This window comes from Haemorhous mexicanus, chromosome Z (genome assembly GCF_027477595.1).
Source record: "Haemorhous mexicanus isolate bHaeMex1 chromosome Z, bHaeMex1.pri, whole genome shotgun sequence".
NCBI lineage: Eukaryota > Metazoa > Chordata > Aves > Passeriformes > Fringillidae > Haemorhous > Haemorhous mexicanus.
The window spans coordinates 2,476,673-2,492,902 of NC_082381.1; the positions used below are offsets into that span (position 1 = coordinate 2,476,673).

General features: G+C 39.3%; 1 protein-coding gene across 1 annotated transcript in view; it reads right to left on the bottom strand.

Moving 5' to 3' along the window:
• TMC1 (transmembrane channel like 1) overlaps positions 1-16,230 on the bottom strand; it is a 63,080-nt gene that overhangs the window by 20,727 nt on the left and 26,123 nt on the right. Inside the window, 3 exon segments of the mRNA XM_059874208.1 lie at positions 2,495-2,601; positions 5,641-5,722; positions 6,650-6,740. Coding sequence (XP_059730191.1) covers positions 2,495-2,601; positions 5,641-5,722; positions 6,650-6,740 — 280 coding nt within the window.

A 16,230-nucleotide genomic window follows, 5' to 3' on the forward strand; every position in this document is an offset into this window, starting at 1 on the left:
TTGCATTATGGATTTTATTGGGATAATTCAAATGAAAAGAATGGGAAGATGCTAGGGAATCAGCTTTTGGATTCTGACACTTTCCCTCCTGCTGGCAAGATGCTTGTTTGGGCACAGTACCTCTCCTCATGGGGTCCTATCCAGGCTCCTATCCTATCCTGAAAACTATTGGATATTTATTCTGTTTTGGCTTCTAATGAAGATCACAGAATGACAGAATATGCTGAGTTGAAATGAACCCACAAAGATTATCAAGTCCAACTCCCGGCCCTCCAAAAGACCATCTCAAAGAGTCCCATAATGTCAAAGTATTGTCCAAAAACGTATTGAATGCTGTGAAACTTAGAGCTGCGACCATTTGTCTGGGGAGCCTGTTCCAGTACCCAACCATCCACTGGGTGAAGAATGCTTTCCTGATCTGTAACCTAAACCTCACCTGACACAACTTCAGGCCATTCCCAAGGGCCCTGTCACTGTCACCACAGATCAGTGCTGCCCCTCCTCTTCCCTTCATGAGGAAGTTGTAGGTTGTGATGAAGTCTCTCCTTAATCTTTTCTTCTTCAGGCTTCTTCAAACCGAGTGACTTCAGCTGCTTCTCATACGACTTCCCCTGGAGAGCCTTCATGATCCTTTGGATACTCTCTAACAGCTCAATGTCTGTTTTATGCTGTGATGCCCAAAACTGCCCCCAGCACCTGAGGTGAGGCTGCCCCAGAGCTGAGCAGGGCCGGACAATCCCCTCCCTTGCCTGGTTGGCAATGCTGTCCCTAATGCCTCTCAGGAAACACTTGGTGCCCTCCTGTCTGCCAGGGCACTGCTGGCTCCTGTTCAACTTGCCACTGACCAGGACCCCCAGGTCCTTTTCCATGGCACTGCTTTCCAGCATCTCATTCCCCCCAGTCTGTGTGCACGGCCAGAGTTGCCCTTCCCAGGTGCAGAATCTGGCACTTTCCCCTCTTGAACTTCATATAATTGGTGATTTCTCATTTCTCTAACTTGCTGAGATCTCCCTGCAGGGCCTCCCTGCCTTCAAGGGAGTCAACAGGTCCTCTCAGTTTTGGATCATCTGTGAATTTGCTTAGTACCCCTTCCACTCCTAAGTTCATTAAGGAGATGCTGAGGAGCACAGGGACAAGAACAGAGCCCTGTGGAACCCCACTGGTGACAGGTCACCAGTCTGATATCACCCCATTCACTATCACCATTTGTGCCAAACCCCTGAGCCAGTTGCTCACCCACCCCATGATGTGTTTATCCAGCTGTGTGCTGCACATTTTCTCCAGAAGGGAGAGATATACTGAAAGCTTTTCTCAAGTCCAAAAAGAGTACATCCACTGGCTTCCCTTGATCAACTGCTTGAGTTACTTTGTCATAAAATGATCATAGGTTTGAAGAGCAGGACTTTCCTCTTATGAAGCCATGGTGGCAGAAAACAGCCACATTGTTCTTCAGGTGTTTTTCAATACCTCATAGGAAAAAACTTCCCCTTAACTTTACCAGGCACTGAAGTGGGACTGACAGGCCCGTAGTTTCCAGGGTTCTCCTTCTTGCTTTTCCTGAAAATCAGAATACTTGCCAGCATCCAGTCAGCTAGGACATCTCCTAACTCCCAAAACTCCTCAAAAATCATTGAGATGTTTTTTCAATGACATCAGATCATGAATCCCATCAAACCCTACAGGTGTGTATCTAGCTGGATCTAGCTGGAAAAATCCTGCCACTGAAATGCTGGGCTGGGAAGCTGTTGGAAATTTCTAGCTCTTTCTTATCTGCTTACTACAAAATGAGAAATATAAGAGGAATATGGGATATTGAAATCTGGGAGATGGTACAATAATTTTACTTCCATAAAAGCCCTGCTTTTAGAAGCGCAATATGATGGCTCAAAAAAACCCAGGAAGTATTACATTTCATAGAAGTAATTTATGTCTGAGTCCAATATCTCCTCTAAGTACCACTCTTAACAGAGATGTTGCACAGTGCAAAATATGAAAGGTCTCTTGTGACTTTACAGCCCTGTTATGCCTTATCAGCATGTGAGTATTACATCTGAAAGGATCCTCTGAGCCTCATGAGGATGCATCTTTCTATTGCAATGCACATTTAGTCAAAATAGTCCCCCTGGCATTTTCTTAGTCTCAGTTCCTCTACTTCATTATGCACAGGACCACCAAAACAAACAAACAAACAAATCCACTCCCCCAGACTACAAAAAAAACTCCCACATCTATGGCATCCCAGACTTAAAAAACCATTTCAGAAGACAACCTTAAATATATTTTACATTTTTCTGTCCTGATTAATTCAAGACATCTCTCTATAGATGCAACTGTCCACAAAGGAAGCCCATTTTTACAGGCTTAGTACAGTCTAATATTTGCAAATGGAGCATAAAGAGACTAAAAACATGTTAAAGCCACAGTCCTATGAAATCTCACTGCAAAGACAGAAATCCATATGGCAATCCACAGAGATAATTTAAAAGATTCCCACCTCAGGCACCATTACAAGACCAAAGGTCAATCCAAAGAGAATCATATTTATTCCATACATCCAGCGCAAGAATATGAAATAAGATGCTACTGATGAGCCAAAGTGACCTGTGAAAATATGAGATGTGATTAAAGGGCAGATAAGCTGGTCCATTGAAGTTATTTTACGTAAGGATGAACAAAATTTACTAAAAAGAAGTAAAATCAGGCGAAGTTTTTACACATTTGATGGATTCTAATTTTAATTAATTTTATATTCCAATTAATTATAAATTTAATTAATTTTATTTTTCCTTATTACCACAATTCTAATAATTTTTTTGTATATTGCATACTATTATGTCTTGAGCAGGCTGAAAAAACAACAAAAATATAAAACTATTAGTTAAATAGAGTTTCTATGGTCATATAAAAGCTGTGATTCTTGCTATTATTAAGTAATCTCTAGAAGTATGTTTCAATTTTTTTTTTTTTTTTTCTGTCTGATGTGGATTTTAAGCATTCTTGATATGCTAGGCCAGAACCAGCCCAGCTTTAATGGGAAGCAGTGCAGAATTAGCCAGCAGGGAAAGTCTTTCCATGATAAAACACTTGTCAGTGCTGTTATAAGAGTGCTGACCCGATTTTTTTCACTAGAGATGAGAACATTATCAGCAAGTGCTTATACCCTTTCTTTCTCTTACTCTTCTGTTTATGTGTTCCATCTGTAGCCAGGTGTGCAGGCAGTCCCATCTCTAGGTGAAGGACTTGACCTCACACACTCCAGACCCTGACCCAGACCTGAGCACAGATTACAGGCTGCAGGGGAAGCACTGAGAACCAAGAGCCTGTTTTGACCCATGCTCTGCAACTCAGGGCAAACAAAAATAAAAGCTCAGATTCAACCCCAACTTGCTTTAGCACAGTTCTGCTGACTATAGGAGAGCTGTCAGTTAGAAAAGTACAAGGTTTTAGTTCCATTACCATTCATTTGCAGGGGAAAAAATGACCTTTCAATAGGTTTTTCATATACAGTCAAGGTTGGCAGCCTGGAGTACTCTGATAGCAAATGAAAAGTAAATCTCTCTGTTCAGAGACACTTATTTGTATCATTGCTTCCAAATTATTTTGCAGACACGTAACGCATTCTTTCAGACTGTAATATGAAGTTATCTTGTGTTATTTGGGATGCAAATATTCATATTTTTCTGTAACAGCTCAGCTGGTAGAAAATTTAATACACTTAAATAGGTATAATCCCAAAATATAAAAAGAGGCCAACTAAGATAAATTTATCACAGCTGTGCAAAGGGAAGAACAAGCCATTCTGTCAAAGATTTCAGCATTTTTAATCTGCTTTATTCACGGTTCAGAATTAAACCATCATTTTGAAATTTTGTGTGAAGTGGCCAATCTTAGCAGAGACCAACATACTGGGAAGTCTGGGAAGAGGTATAAATCAAGAGACTTTGAGCTAGTCTATCTGGTTGTGGGATGCAGATTACCTAATTATAACCAAACTACAGCCCTTGGGGGATACTACAGACTCAAAAAATACAGTGCAGGCAATTATGAATATTTATGATTTCAGGTAACTTTTGTAGACCTCTCCATGCCCCATTATTTCTTGTGCTCAAATCCTAATATCCCCGTTGTATTAGGAATACCTTTTTTTCATGCACTGAGTTATAGCTCTTGTGTCAGTTACCCTGCTGAAGCCTCTGCTATGCATCTATCTGGAATATTTGCAGTGAGGTAATGCATTGGAATTACCTGCATCAGTATAGTTATTGCAAGCCAATGCACAGACCGCTCGTGTGCTTTATTCTTTTCCACCAATCAGACAAGAAGAGACACCTCTGGTAAGTAAAAAGCTTAGCTATGGATGAGGACAATTTAGCCATGACTGCCCGCCCTCAGCTGCAGTTTCAGAGTGGGCAGGTCCAAATAGAGGCCTGCAGCAGGGAACATGGAAAATATCACAAATGGACGGCACAAGCTCTGAACAAAAGCAGTCCAAATTTCACCAGTATTTTGAATCCACTCTGAGGTGCAACATGTTCTGTGTATGAATGAAATAGTTTTAAATAACTTTAGCTATCATTTCCTGCATCCACAGGAGGCATTGGCATGAAGGTCGGTGTGCCTTTTATAGTCAGTGGAATAGGAGTCACCCTGCCCAACGCAGGTCTGTGTGATTCCCATAAAGTCCTTTTGCACAGATAATACTGAATATCTGTTCTGCAAAGAAAAGAAATATTTATATTTTCTAAATATAAATATGTCATACATTAGTCAACTTCTGTTTTAAACATCAAAGCCCCAGCATCAGAGGGACCTGTTGTCCACATGAGGATACTTCACAGCAGAGCTTGATGCCCTTTGTTCTGAAGCCAGTCTCCCTGTGCTAGAAGGGATTCACATCTTGAAGAAGGGAGCCTACCTGGAGCCCAGTGCTTCAAGATTTTTCTTGATCTTTCTAGATAGCTGGAGGACTGGAAGAGTCTAACTCAACTGAGAAAGGCTCTTTATGTTGTGTGGCAAGCATTTGTTGTAGAAGGAATCTAAGTGGTAGATCTTCATTCAGGTAACCATGCACTTAAATCAAATCTCCTTCAAATGAAGGGCTGCAGTTGAAATTCGTCACTGGAAATTCAGCACAGAACTGAATTGTGACAGATCTCTATTCTCAAATATACCCATAGTACTAACTACACTGCCTTGTTTATATATGGGGATTCCAAGACAAATACTGTTCTCTCTGTGTTTTATTATGTGGCTGGCAATGAAAGAAAGACAACTTAAGCTCAAGATAATGAAAAAAATTGGCAGAAATAATTGAAATAATTGTGGTATAGCCCATATTGTATAATCTGTGTAAAATAAATACAGACAAAATAAAGTGAAGGTGAATAAAGTGAATGGCTAAATCCCAATTACACTTTTCTAGGATTAATTTCAACACTGGCTCTTTAACTGTTGCCTGTATCGCGGCTATTTTCATCTGTAAAGAAAATTTTCAACGAGTTTTATTATCAAGCTTAACAAATATTAGTGAAAAAAAATATTCATTGATTTTTAACTATATATTTGCTACAGATGCATACTAAAAACATGTATCATTTGGCAGACATCAGAAATATGATGCTAGATCCTATTCTTACTTACTTTCAATCTCCTTAATTTTCATTTCCCAGGGTATGCAGGCTGTCTTAAAATTTTCAAAATCTCTTTGAAATTTCATCCATTTCTGGAAAGAGTCACAGAAAAGAAAAAACAAAAACCACACCATCATCTCAGTGCCCAGATGCTCTTGAGCTAATGTAACCCCTTAATCATCCACAAAATCCATTGGCAGAATCCACAAAGTAATTGTTTCTGAAGAGCCATCTCCTTTTGTCTATTTTAATGTCTTCTACTGGATTTGTGTGAAGTTCCTATTTCTACCACAAGTAGAATTATTAGCTAATAACTTCCTTTTATGCCAATCTTTTTCTTTTTCTTTTTCTTTTTCTTTTTCTTTTTTTTTTCTTTTTCTTTTTCTTTTTCTTTTTCTTTTTCTTTTTCTTTTTCTTTTTCTTTTTCTTTTTCTTTTTCTTTTTTTTTCTTTTCCTTTTCCGTTTCCTTTTCCTTTTCCTTTTCCTTTTCCTTTTCCTTTTCCTTTTCCTTTTCCTTTTTCTTTTTTCTTTTTCTTTTCCTTTTCCTTTTTCTTTTTCCTTTTTTTCTTTCTCATTTTTTCTTCTCTTTCTCTTTCTCTTTCTCTTTCTCTTTCTCTTTCTCTTTCTCTTTCTCTTTCTCTTTCTCTTTCTCTTTCTCTTTCTCTTTCTCTTTCTCTTTTTTAGTTTGTCTTTTACAGAGGGCTGTCTCAAAGGAAAAACTGAACTTCGGATTCAGTCCACAAAAATACCCAATCCACACCAAGGCAAAATTAGCTTTCACAAGATATTGAACCCTTTCAAACTCCTATAAAACAGCTGATTTTTGTTTTGATGACAAGTTTCAAAAATCAAACCATAAGTTTTCATTAGAAATATTTTCATGCAAGAGCAGTGAAAATAGAAGTTTTAAATCCAAAGAGAGACAAGGAATGCTACTGTAGAAGATGAGTACCCATGGCAATAATCTCCAGAAGGCTTCCCATTAGCTTTATAGGAAGTTACTGAAACAATCAGTTTACCTTGGTCATCATCACTTTGTATGCATAGAATTTTTTTCCTTTTCCTTTTCCAAGAGCACCTTCAAACTTCTCAACAAAAAGCTGTGCTTCCCTGGAAAATGAAGGCAAAAGAGAGATATAGACTATGCTATAGTAAATGTTATATTGTCTCTATCATATTAATTTAATTTTTTTACTCCTCATAAAATTTTATAAAATCTTGTAACTTTAGTAATATTTGAAAAGGAAAGGTCAGCATCTTTGTATTTTGCAGAAGACTCTACATGTAATGTAAATGTAATGCAAAAATATAAGCAACTTCATTCACCTGATCAAATACCAACATATTTGGAGCTCTCAGATTTGCCTATGTCCAATCTAGGTTACTAAATACGTTTAATCACAGTAAGTCAGTAAACTGACTTTTGCAGTTCAGCTACTGCCCATTTATGTGATGCACAAACAGTTATTCCTGTTATCCCGACAGTTATTCCAACAGAAGAAAGAACTTCATGGGACACTGTGGGTTCTTGGTCATGATCACCTTTCTTGCTTTCTGTAATCCTTCACTTTTTCCTACTCTTCTAATTTCTTCTTTGCTCTCTTCTTTGATAGTGAATAAAACTGAATTACCATTTTAATCACCAACATTAGTCATGCTCTGGATATCTTTGAACCTCTTCCCTCAGTGTACTCAGTTTAGGATGCATTCCCAGGTTGGGAGAGAGATGTGTACACTAGAGCTTTGGTTCCCTTTGCCCACCCTTCTCAATACTGCATTTAATTTAGCCCTTCTGAATTTCTGTATGTATTTTCTCTAGCTGTACCATTCCCAGAGTAATTTCTTTGAAACGCAGCTTCACTGATCCCCAAAAGGCTAAAACTTTGCCAATAGAGATATAATTTAAATAATATAAAGATGAAAGGAAGAATTTTAAACTCTTCTTAAAATGCCTAAAGTCCATGGATTGAAACAATAAAGAGATGAGATCAAGTGCATTCTAATGTTTCCTCCATTTATTCCAATTTCCATGTATGACTTTACACAATGTGTCTCTTGAGGAAATGTGCTCTAAAGGCTAAATGTCCTAAACCCCTTGAAAACAGACTGTGGATTCTTAACTCTCAGTGTACACACAATGCTGTAAACTGTTCTGTTGTCACACTGTATAACTTCAAAGCACTCTATATTATGTTTATTATTATTATATTGTATTGCACAAAGTACCTGGGAAAAGGTAGACTATCAGGAAAATACTAATTGTGATGCATATTTATGTTGACGTGCTTTTCTTTTTTTTCCAGGACTGCTAAAGTTTACCAAGTGAAATTAATTATCATGCTCATATTTTCTGCTCATATATTTTATATAAGGAAGGAAAAACCTAGTGTTAAACAGCAAAATCTGGCAGCGCTAATGACAGTATAGCAGTGTAGTTGAGATAAAGGAGAAATAAAATTACTTGAGACCATGATCATTAGCCATGACATAACTTTTCTTAATGGTTAAAAATCTCAACATCTATAAAAGTAGCTGTGTATTTTCAGTAACTGCAAATGTTTAAGGTTATCTTCAGTCTGAAGATCTATCAAAGCCTTTCACAACTTAGACATCTGCAGCAACAATTGCTTTAGCTTGTAGTACCAAGGATCCAAATAAGTGCACATAAATGCAAAATTGAATTATTGAATTTTATTTTGAGTCATTGAGAGCTTTCTTTATTTGAGAGTCCTCTGAGCACTTTCCCCTTCCAAGTGCTTTCACCCAAACCCTGATGGTGAAACATCAGGGCCAGTGCAAGTTCACCTGGCCCTCTCATGACTTCTGCATGCTATTTCCCAACATTTGAAATTATGAATGTTAATCTAATCACCTATTTTTTCCTCTCTATAGCAAAAGTAAAGCAAAGATTCAGATTAGAAAATATAAAAATACCCCGTCACCCCCACAGCCAAAGAGCCCACCTATTAATCACATCAAGTCAGTGTCCGTTTGTGTAGATCCTTTATTTCCATTCCTGTGCTTCTAGATCGCATTTGTATACTGGATTTTTAAGTCTGATCTTTCTGTATTTAGCTAGTACTGACACTGATTGGGGATTCTTTATTTTCCAAGCCACTCTGAGTCCTCCAGAGATTTTACAACACACTGCTCACTCATCATTTTTTCATTTTGATTCTCAGAAAAATCTACAACTAAATTTCATCCCTTCCAAGTATCTAATATAAAACAGATTAGTTCTGCTCAGGAAACCTGTGTCCAAGGGTGACCTTTAAAGCCAAGCCTCAAGATCCAAAATCTTACTGCACTGTCAACAGATATAAGGGCATCCTGACAGCAGATGGCAGCTTCCTCCTAAATTCAGCAGTCTGTGCTGGAACAGTGTCATAAAAGCAGGCAGACTCAATTAACTGCATACCTATCAATCTCCCACCTCAGCATATTATATTCTACTATCACTTCTATCACTGGGTAATTCAGGCTTGTTCGTGAAAATTTTCTGAAATCAAAACCTACAGAGTAGAAAACTTGTGTTTTCAGTCACTAATTATGTTATGCTGTAGGATATGAAATTTTCAAATTTTAAGTTGGGTTTTTTTTCAGAGTGAAGCAATAAGTTAGAAATTTAAGAATATAACGTGAAAACAGAAATAAATACATTAAAAAGTCCTTGATAGCATATATGAGCATTTTTACATCTCTAGGTGAAACACTCAAGCTCTCCACAAACTTGTTCTGATATAAAATAAAGCTAAGCTGAAAAGGAAGGAATTTTCCACTTTCAAATTCCTAAACAATATTTATCTTAAACCCCTTTTTAACTTGCTTTAAATTAATTCCGTAATATTTTCTCCTAGACCTCATCTGCCTCCTGGATCTCTATCAAGCAATCTTTCAAGTGTAATCAGTATTTAAGCTTTTTCTCCACAACAAACCAATAAATTGCTTTTTGAAGGTGGTAATCTGGACCTACAGATCTTATGCTGCTGTTGCTTTTGAATGTTTCCCTGGATTCCGCTTTGCCAGTGGCTGAATTTTCCTCTCTTCTTTCACCCCATCATTCCTAAATGTTTTATAACCTAATTTTCACTGATTTTCACTCAGTTTCCCTGCATTGGACTAAGTTAATAATTGCATCACAAAAAAACATTTCTTACTGAGTGGTTACAAGTGCAGTCAACAGAGTTGCACAATAAAGACTGGACCAAAAAAACTGTTGGATCCACATGTGCACAAAATTTGTGAGATATTTTCATGTTTCATCATAGAAGCATAAAGCAACTCCTTTCACTTTCTTAATAGATTGCTTTCCCACACTAACATGATTGTTGTACAAATGCTGAAAGAAATCAGCTAAGTCCAAATGCTGGGCTTGCAGTATCATTTGCATTTTCATTTACACTGAATTTTACTCTGGTCTAATAACAATGCAATTTAATTTATTTTTCTTATTAATAGAATTGCTGGCATCAATGCATTGACCATTAATGCACGCTGACCATGACAAGAAGACGTTTCAAACATGCATTAAAAATGGTGGCAACAATGTTTCCAATTCTTGTGAAGCACTGGCCAAAATCATCACATAGTTAACAATCACAACATAATTAATAAAAGAGTAGCACATGCTACATGGCCAAAAGAGTAGTATAGAGTTAAATCAATCTGTCATCCACTTGCAGCAGTGTTCTCCAGGGCTCAGTACTGAGGACAGTCCTGCTCTATTGATGATCTGGGTGAGGGGATGAAGGGCACCCTCAATCAGTTTGCCTCCTCAAAGAAGGTTTCAGTGAAGAGGGAATCAGTCTCTTCTTCAGGTACAAGTGACAGGACAAGCAACAGCCTTGAATTGTTTCAGGGAAGATTTAGATTGGATATTACAAAAAATTTCTTCACCAAAAGGCTGTCAAGCCTTGGAACAGGCTGCCCAGGGAAGTGGTTGAACCACTATCCCTGGAGGTTTTGAAAAAATGTGTAAATGTCATGATGAGGGACTTGGACTAGAGGCGGATTTGGCAGTGCTGTGTTAATGGCTGGACTTCATGATCATAAGGCTCTTTGCCAGTTTGAATTGTTTTGTAATATTATTATGGAATTGAAAAATTATTTTTAAAAAAGGTAATTACTTTGTGAAAGAATAGTAGAAATATTCCTTCTATTGGAATAAAAGAAGTCACGTTACCTTTGATGTTCTACAGGCATATCTTATATTTTGGTAGTTTTACCAATAACATTCTAAATAACATTTTCATATTGCTTATGATGCTGGAAGCATCAAACAGAATGTGCATTCATTCTCTCCTCACCTTTTCTTCCCCCCCCAGCTCTGCAGCAGATTAATCCACTAACTAATTACTCCACTGAGTACATACTCCTGATTTCTGTTTGTAAGTTACTTAAACCTCCTGACCTTAAAAGTTCAGCATTAACTTGGCACCATTCAGTCAGGACCAGGTTTGCCATGTCCTTCCATGTCTGTGACATGTGTTCTTGTTAAATATCATTCAACAGATTACTTAATTAAGGTTTCTACCTTGATGTCTAAGCTATCTAAATGAAATACCTCTATTTGTACAACCCTGTGAGTTTCTGTCAAACTTTGTTCTTTCCTCCATTTCTTTTGTGCTATAAATAACAGGAAGAATGAGCAAGTCTTAGAAATATTTTAGAAACCACAAGAAAAACCAAAAGTGCATATATACGTATTCATGCCCACTTGGAAGTATTGTGATTTCACAAACATGCGGATGTGTCAAAAACAACGCAGACCAACAAAACCAAGCTTTGTAATCACTGGTATCATGTGTTAGAGGTAAATTATCTGTATCACAAGATAGGCCAAAGTGTCCCCCACTAGCTAACTGTGGATTTAAAGAAGCTTTAGAGAAAGCTTATTATTGAATTACAGATGCAAGAACTAATAAATGTTTCAGGGGGCCAGGCATTATTGTCCCAGAGAAGCCTGAGTTAATTATTAATACAAGGTGTGGAGTTACAGCTTCCAAAGTGCTAGGTGTACAGTACCTCAGGCACTTCAGGGCTGCAGAGGGGATTCGTTACAGCTCTTAGAGCTTGTTGCTAATTAATACAATTTGAGTGGATTGATCACATTTTTCAGTAACAGTTCAGGAAGGTTTCAGACTCTAAGAACTAAAAGCTCAACAAAAATAAATGTTGATCATCCAGGACTTTTGTAAGTCTTAGAAGACTGGCTGAAAATAGACTTCAAAGCAAATATTGTCGGGCACCACTCACTTGAAAAGCAGTTCAGCAATAATAGTGTGCAAATTATATTGTTATTTAATACCCAGCTGGCCTCCAAGACAGCCAGTCTGGCCTCCAGGACTGTCAGTATATCCACAGTAAGAGAGATGAAATACTGATTGATGGGAATACAAAGAGTCCAACAAAAGATGAGAAATTTCCACTATCTCACACTATATATCTTTGGCTTTATATGCTTGTAAAATTTCTTATTTCCAATTCATCTGTCTTGATGGGCAGTCTAAGTCCCGTAATAAAACAAATTATGCTAGAAAAATACTGAAAAATCACCATAATGTATTCTGTCCCTAGCATGGGATCTGCTATGATGGAGTGACCACATCAGCGGAAAAGGGAAACACATCAACCTGTTTGAGCTAGTCCAAAGGGGAACCACCAGGTTGCTCTTGGAGTAACTTGGCTAGAAGGATGGAGCCAGCCTCCTATGAGGAAAGCCTGAAAGAACTGGTTTTGCATTGCCTGGAAAAGAAAATGTTTCAAGGTGACCTAATTACAGCCTTCTGGTACCTGAAGAGGACCTGCAAGAAAGGGGGGGGGACTTCTTATGAGAGGTTGTAGTGATGGGTCATGGGGGAAAGTCTTCCAACTGAGATAGAATACATTTCTATTAGATATTGAGAAGAAATCCCTTATTGTGAAGGTAGTGAAGTGCTGTCACAAGTTGTCTAGATATGTTGTGGATGCCCTATTCCTGGAAGTGTTTGTGGCCAGGCTGGATGGGACTCTGAGCAACCTGGTCTAGGGAAAGGTGTTCCTTCCAACGGCAGATGGGTTGGAATAAATTTAATTTTAAGGGCCTTTCCAACCCAAACTGTTCTATGACTCTAAGTGAAGAACAGATCCTTCACTGCACTGATTTTTCTAGGGGAAAAAATTAGTTCTCGTGTATTTCTTTATGATTTGTGTTTAATTAGAAGTCCTTCAAAAAGCCTGAACTTGATGTTTTGCTACTCTTTTTTTATATAACTTGTTATTTCACTTGTTTTGATAGTGTACTAACTGTCTTGTGGTGTAACTTTAGAGAACAAGCACATCTCTGGGTTCCTGCACTCAGTTCTCCAATCATATCTTACCAAAATAAGCATTGCTGTTGGATACAAACCACTCAGTTACTAATGGAATTTGTGCTTTAATAGCACAGAATTTTGTCAAGCTAAAGCACTATGAGCACTAGTAAGAGAAGTGAGATGAGTATACCAGAGGCAAGCACAGTATTTAAACCCTTTCCTTTTCTTTATATTGGTGCAAAACTCAGGCAGAAAAATGCACAATCAAGAATACAGTTCCCAAAATCCAGACCTCAGGCTTACACTGTGATAACTTTCCCTGAAGGTTATCCAGTTAGCAACAGCTGAATCTCTGGCCCATTAGTTTGACGGGGTTTTTTGTTTTTTTTTTCTTTGTACCTTCTTTTAATCCAAAAATCACAGAATCATAGGATGCTCAAGGTTGGGAGAGACCTTTGAGACCCTATGTGCAACCACCAACCCAGTACTACCACTGTAACCCCAAAACTAAATCGCATCACCAAACACCAGATCCAGACGCCTCTTGAACACCTCCAGGGATGGGGACTCCACCACCTCCCTGGTGCATCCTGTTCCAAAGCATGGCTACCCTAACAGCAAAAAAGCTTTTTCTAGTGTCTAATCTGACTCTCCCTTGTCTCAGCCTGAGGCCGTTCCCTCTTGCCCTCTGACCGCAGGCGCTGCAGCGGATTTGGGCCCCGACTCACCTCAGCCTCCTTACAGGGAGCTGCAAAGAGCAATGGGGTCCCTCCTGAGCCTCCTCTCCTTGGGACTGAACACCCCCAGCCCCTCAGCTGTCCCTCATGAGAGATGTTATCCAGTCCTTTCAGGAGCCTCGCTGCCCTTGGCTGGACAGGCTCCAGCCCCTCGGTGTCCCTTTAGAAGTGAGGGGCCCAGAGCTGAGCACGGCCTTGAGGTGAGGCCTCCCCAGCGCCCGGTGCCGGGGCACGGTCGCTGCCCTCGTCCTGCTGGCCACGCTGCTCTGGACACAGCCCAGGATGCCACTGGCCGCCTTGGCCACCTGGGCACACTGCTGGCTCATGTTCAAACAGCAGCCCCCAGGTTCCTTTCTGAAGAACAGCTCTGGAGCCGCCTCACCCCAAGATTGCAGCACTGCACAGGGGCTGCTGCAACCTCCATGAAAGGCACAGCACTTGGCCTTGTTGAACCTCCTGCAGTCATCCTCAGCCCACTGATTGAGCCTGTCCCTCTGCAGTGCCTTCCTGCCCTCAAGCAGACCAACACCTCCACCCAACTCAATATCATCTGCAGATTTAATGAGGGTGCAGTCAATTCCCATGCCCAGATCATCAATAAAAATGTTAGACAATACTGACCCTGAAACACAGCTATGGGGAGCACCACTAGCAACTGGCCATCAGCTGGATTTAGCTCCACTCACCACTCTCAGGGCCCAGAAAAAGAGTTTTTTTCCCTAGTGCACCCATCCAAGCCAGTTTTTCTGGAAGACTTTGGGAGTCTAGATAGATGACATCCACAGGCTTCCCTTCATACACTAAGCAGGTCACTTTGTCTTAGAAGGTGATGAATTTGGCCAACCACAACATGCCTTTCATCAATCCATGTTGTCTGGGCTTGATCTCCTGATTGTCCTGCATAACAACACTTAGGATAATATTTCCATAAATTGCCCAGAACTGAGGTTAGGCTGACAGGCCTGTAGTTCCCCAGATCATCCTTCTGATCTTTCTTGCAGACAAGTGTTACATGTGCTAATTTCTAGTCAGCTGAAACTTCTCTGGTTAACCAGGACTGCTGGTAGGTGATTGAATGTGTTTTGGTTCTTTCACCAGTTCTCTTATTCCAGCCAGGTGGATCTCACCAGGATACATAGACTTCTGTACATCTAATTGGCATAGCAGGACACTAACCACCTCCACCTGGATTGTGGGGGTGTCACTCATTTCCCCATCACCAACTTCCTACTCAAGGAGCTGGCTATCATAAGAAAAACTGATCTTGATACTGGTGACTGAGACAAAGTAGGTATTAAGTACCTCTGCCTTGCTCTTATTCCCTGCCACTACACTACCCTTCGCATTCAACAAACAATGGAGACACTCTTTGACCTTCCATTTATTTCAAAACTATTTATAGAAAGTTTTAATTGTCTTTAAAAGTAGAGGCCAGTCAGGTTCTAGTAAGGTTTTGGCTGTTCTAATCCTCTCCCTACATACTGGTAGACCTCCCAAGTTACATGTCCCTCCTTCCAGAAAAAATGGATTCTATTTTTTTCCTGAGATCAGGCCTAATATTAACCAGGCTGGCCTTTTTCCATAATGACTTGTCTTCCTGCATATGGGGACAGCCTGATCCTGATTTTTTAACAATTTCCTTTTTAAAGCATATCCATTCTTCCTGGACTCCTTTGCCCTTCAACTAACTCCCAAGGGTCTCTGTCAATCAGTCAATCAATCAATTTACTCCTCTCTCTAAATTTCAGTCTTGCAAGTAATAATTAATGATCATTTTCACCTGGTGGCTCTTCAGGTAACTTGGTGCTGACCTGAATAAGCAGGGTCCAGAAGAAATGTCCCAAGTTCTCATTTCCCATAGAACAGGTAGAGCAATGTAAACCAGTAGAAGGGATATTACTAGAACAAGAAAACTACTCTGAAGGAGAAGATTTGTCTTTGAAATGACAAAAAGTCTGGACTCTAGGCACACTCATCTACTCAGCAGCACAGACCTGTGTGTGCCCAGCCCAGAAGTCTATTGCTTAGGGCCTAGGAGAATGGGGATGCTGTTGTAACATTTTTCACCCCTCTCTATATCTTCTTCCTCTCTTTTTTTTCACATCTCCAGAGCTGTGAAGATCTGACCCTGATGTCTCAAGGTAGGCTTAGAGTCTGACAGTATCAATACAGCTCAACTTCAAACTGCAGAGGGACACTGTATCAGAGCAGTATCCTCATCAAGTCACGGCTCTTCAGAGAATAATCATGGGTTATTTGAAATGCATCTTTTTAAACACAGGGATTTAAATTAGAAGTTAGAGTTGATCTAAATTGCCAGTGTAGTTCTATTAAGAATGCCATTTCTGCAGTGAGTTGTCATTTTTACAGAAGGCATCTTCTGCAGAGTAACTAGTTCTACATCTGTGTTCTAAAATGATTGTTTGTTCATGCATTTCCTAAAGAATGAAGGAAAATATTTACTATTTAACCAAGTAATCACTAGAGTTAAGTATAAATCATCCTTCCCACCCTACACAGTTTAGTCTTGAAAAAAATTTCCTTTGAAAATGTTTAAACAATTTTTTAAAA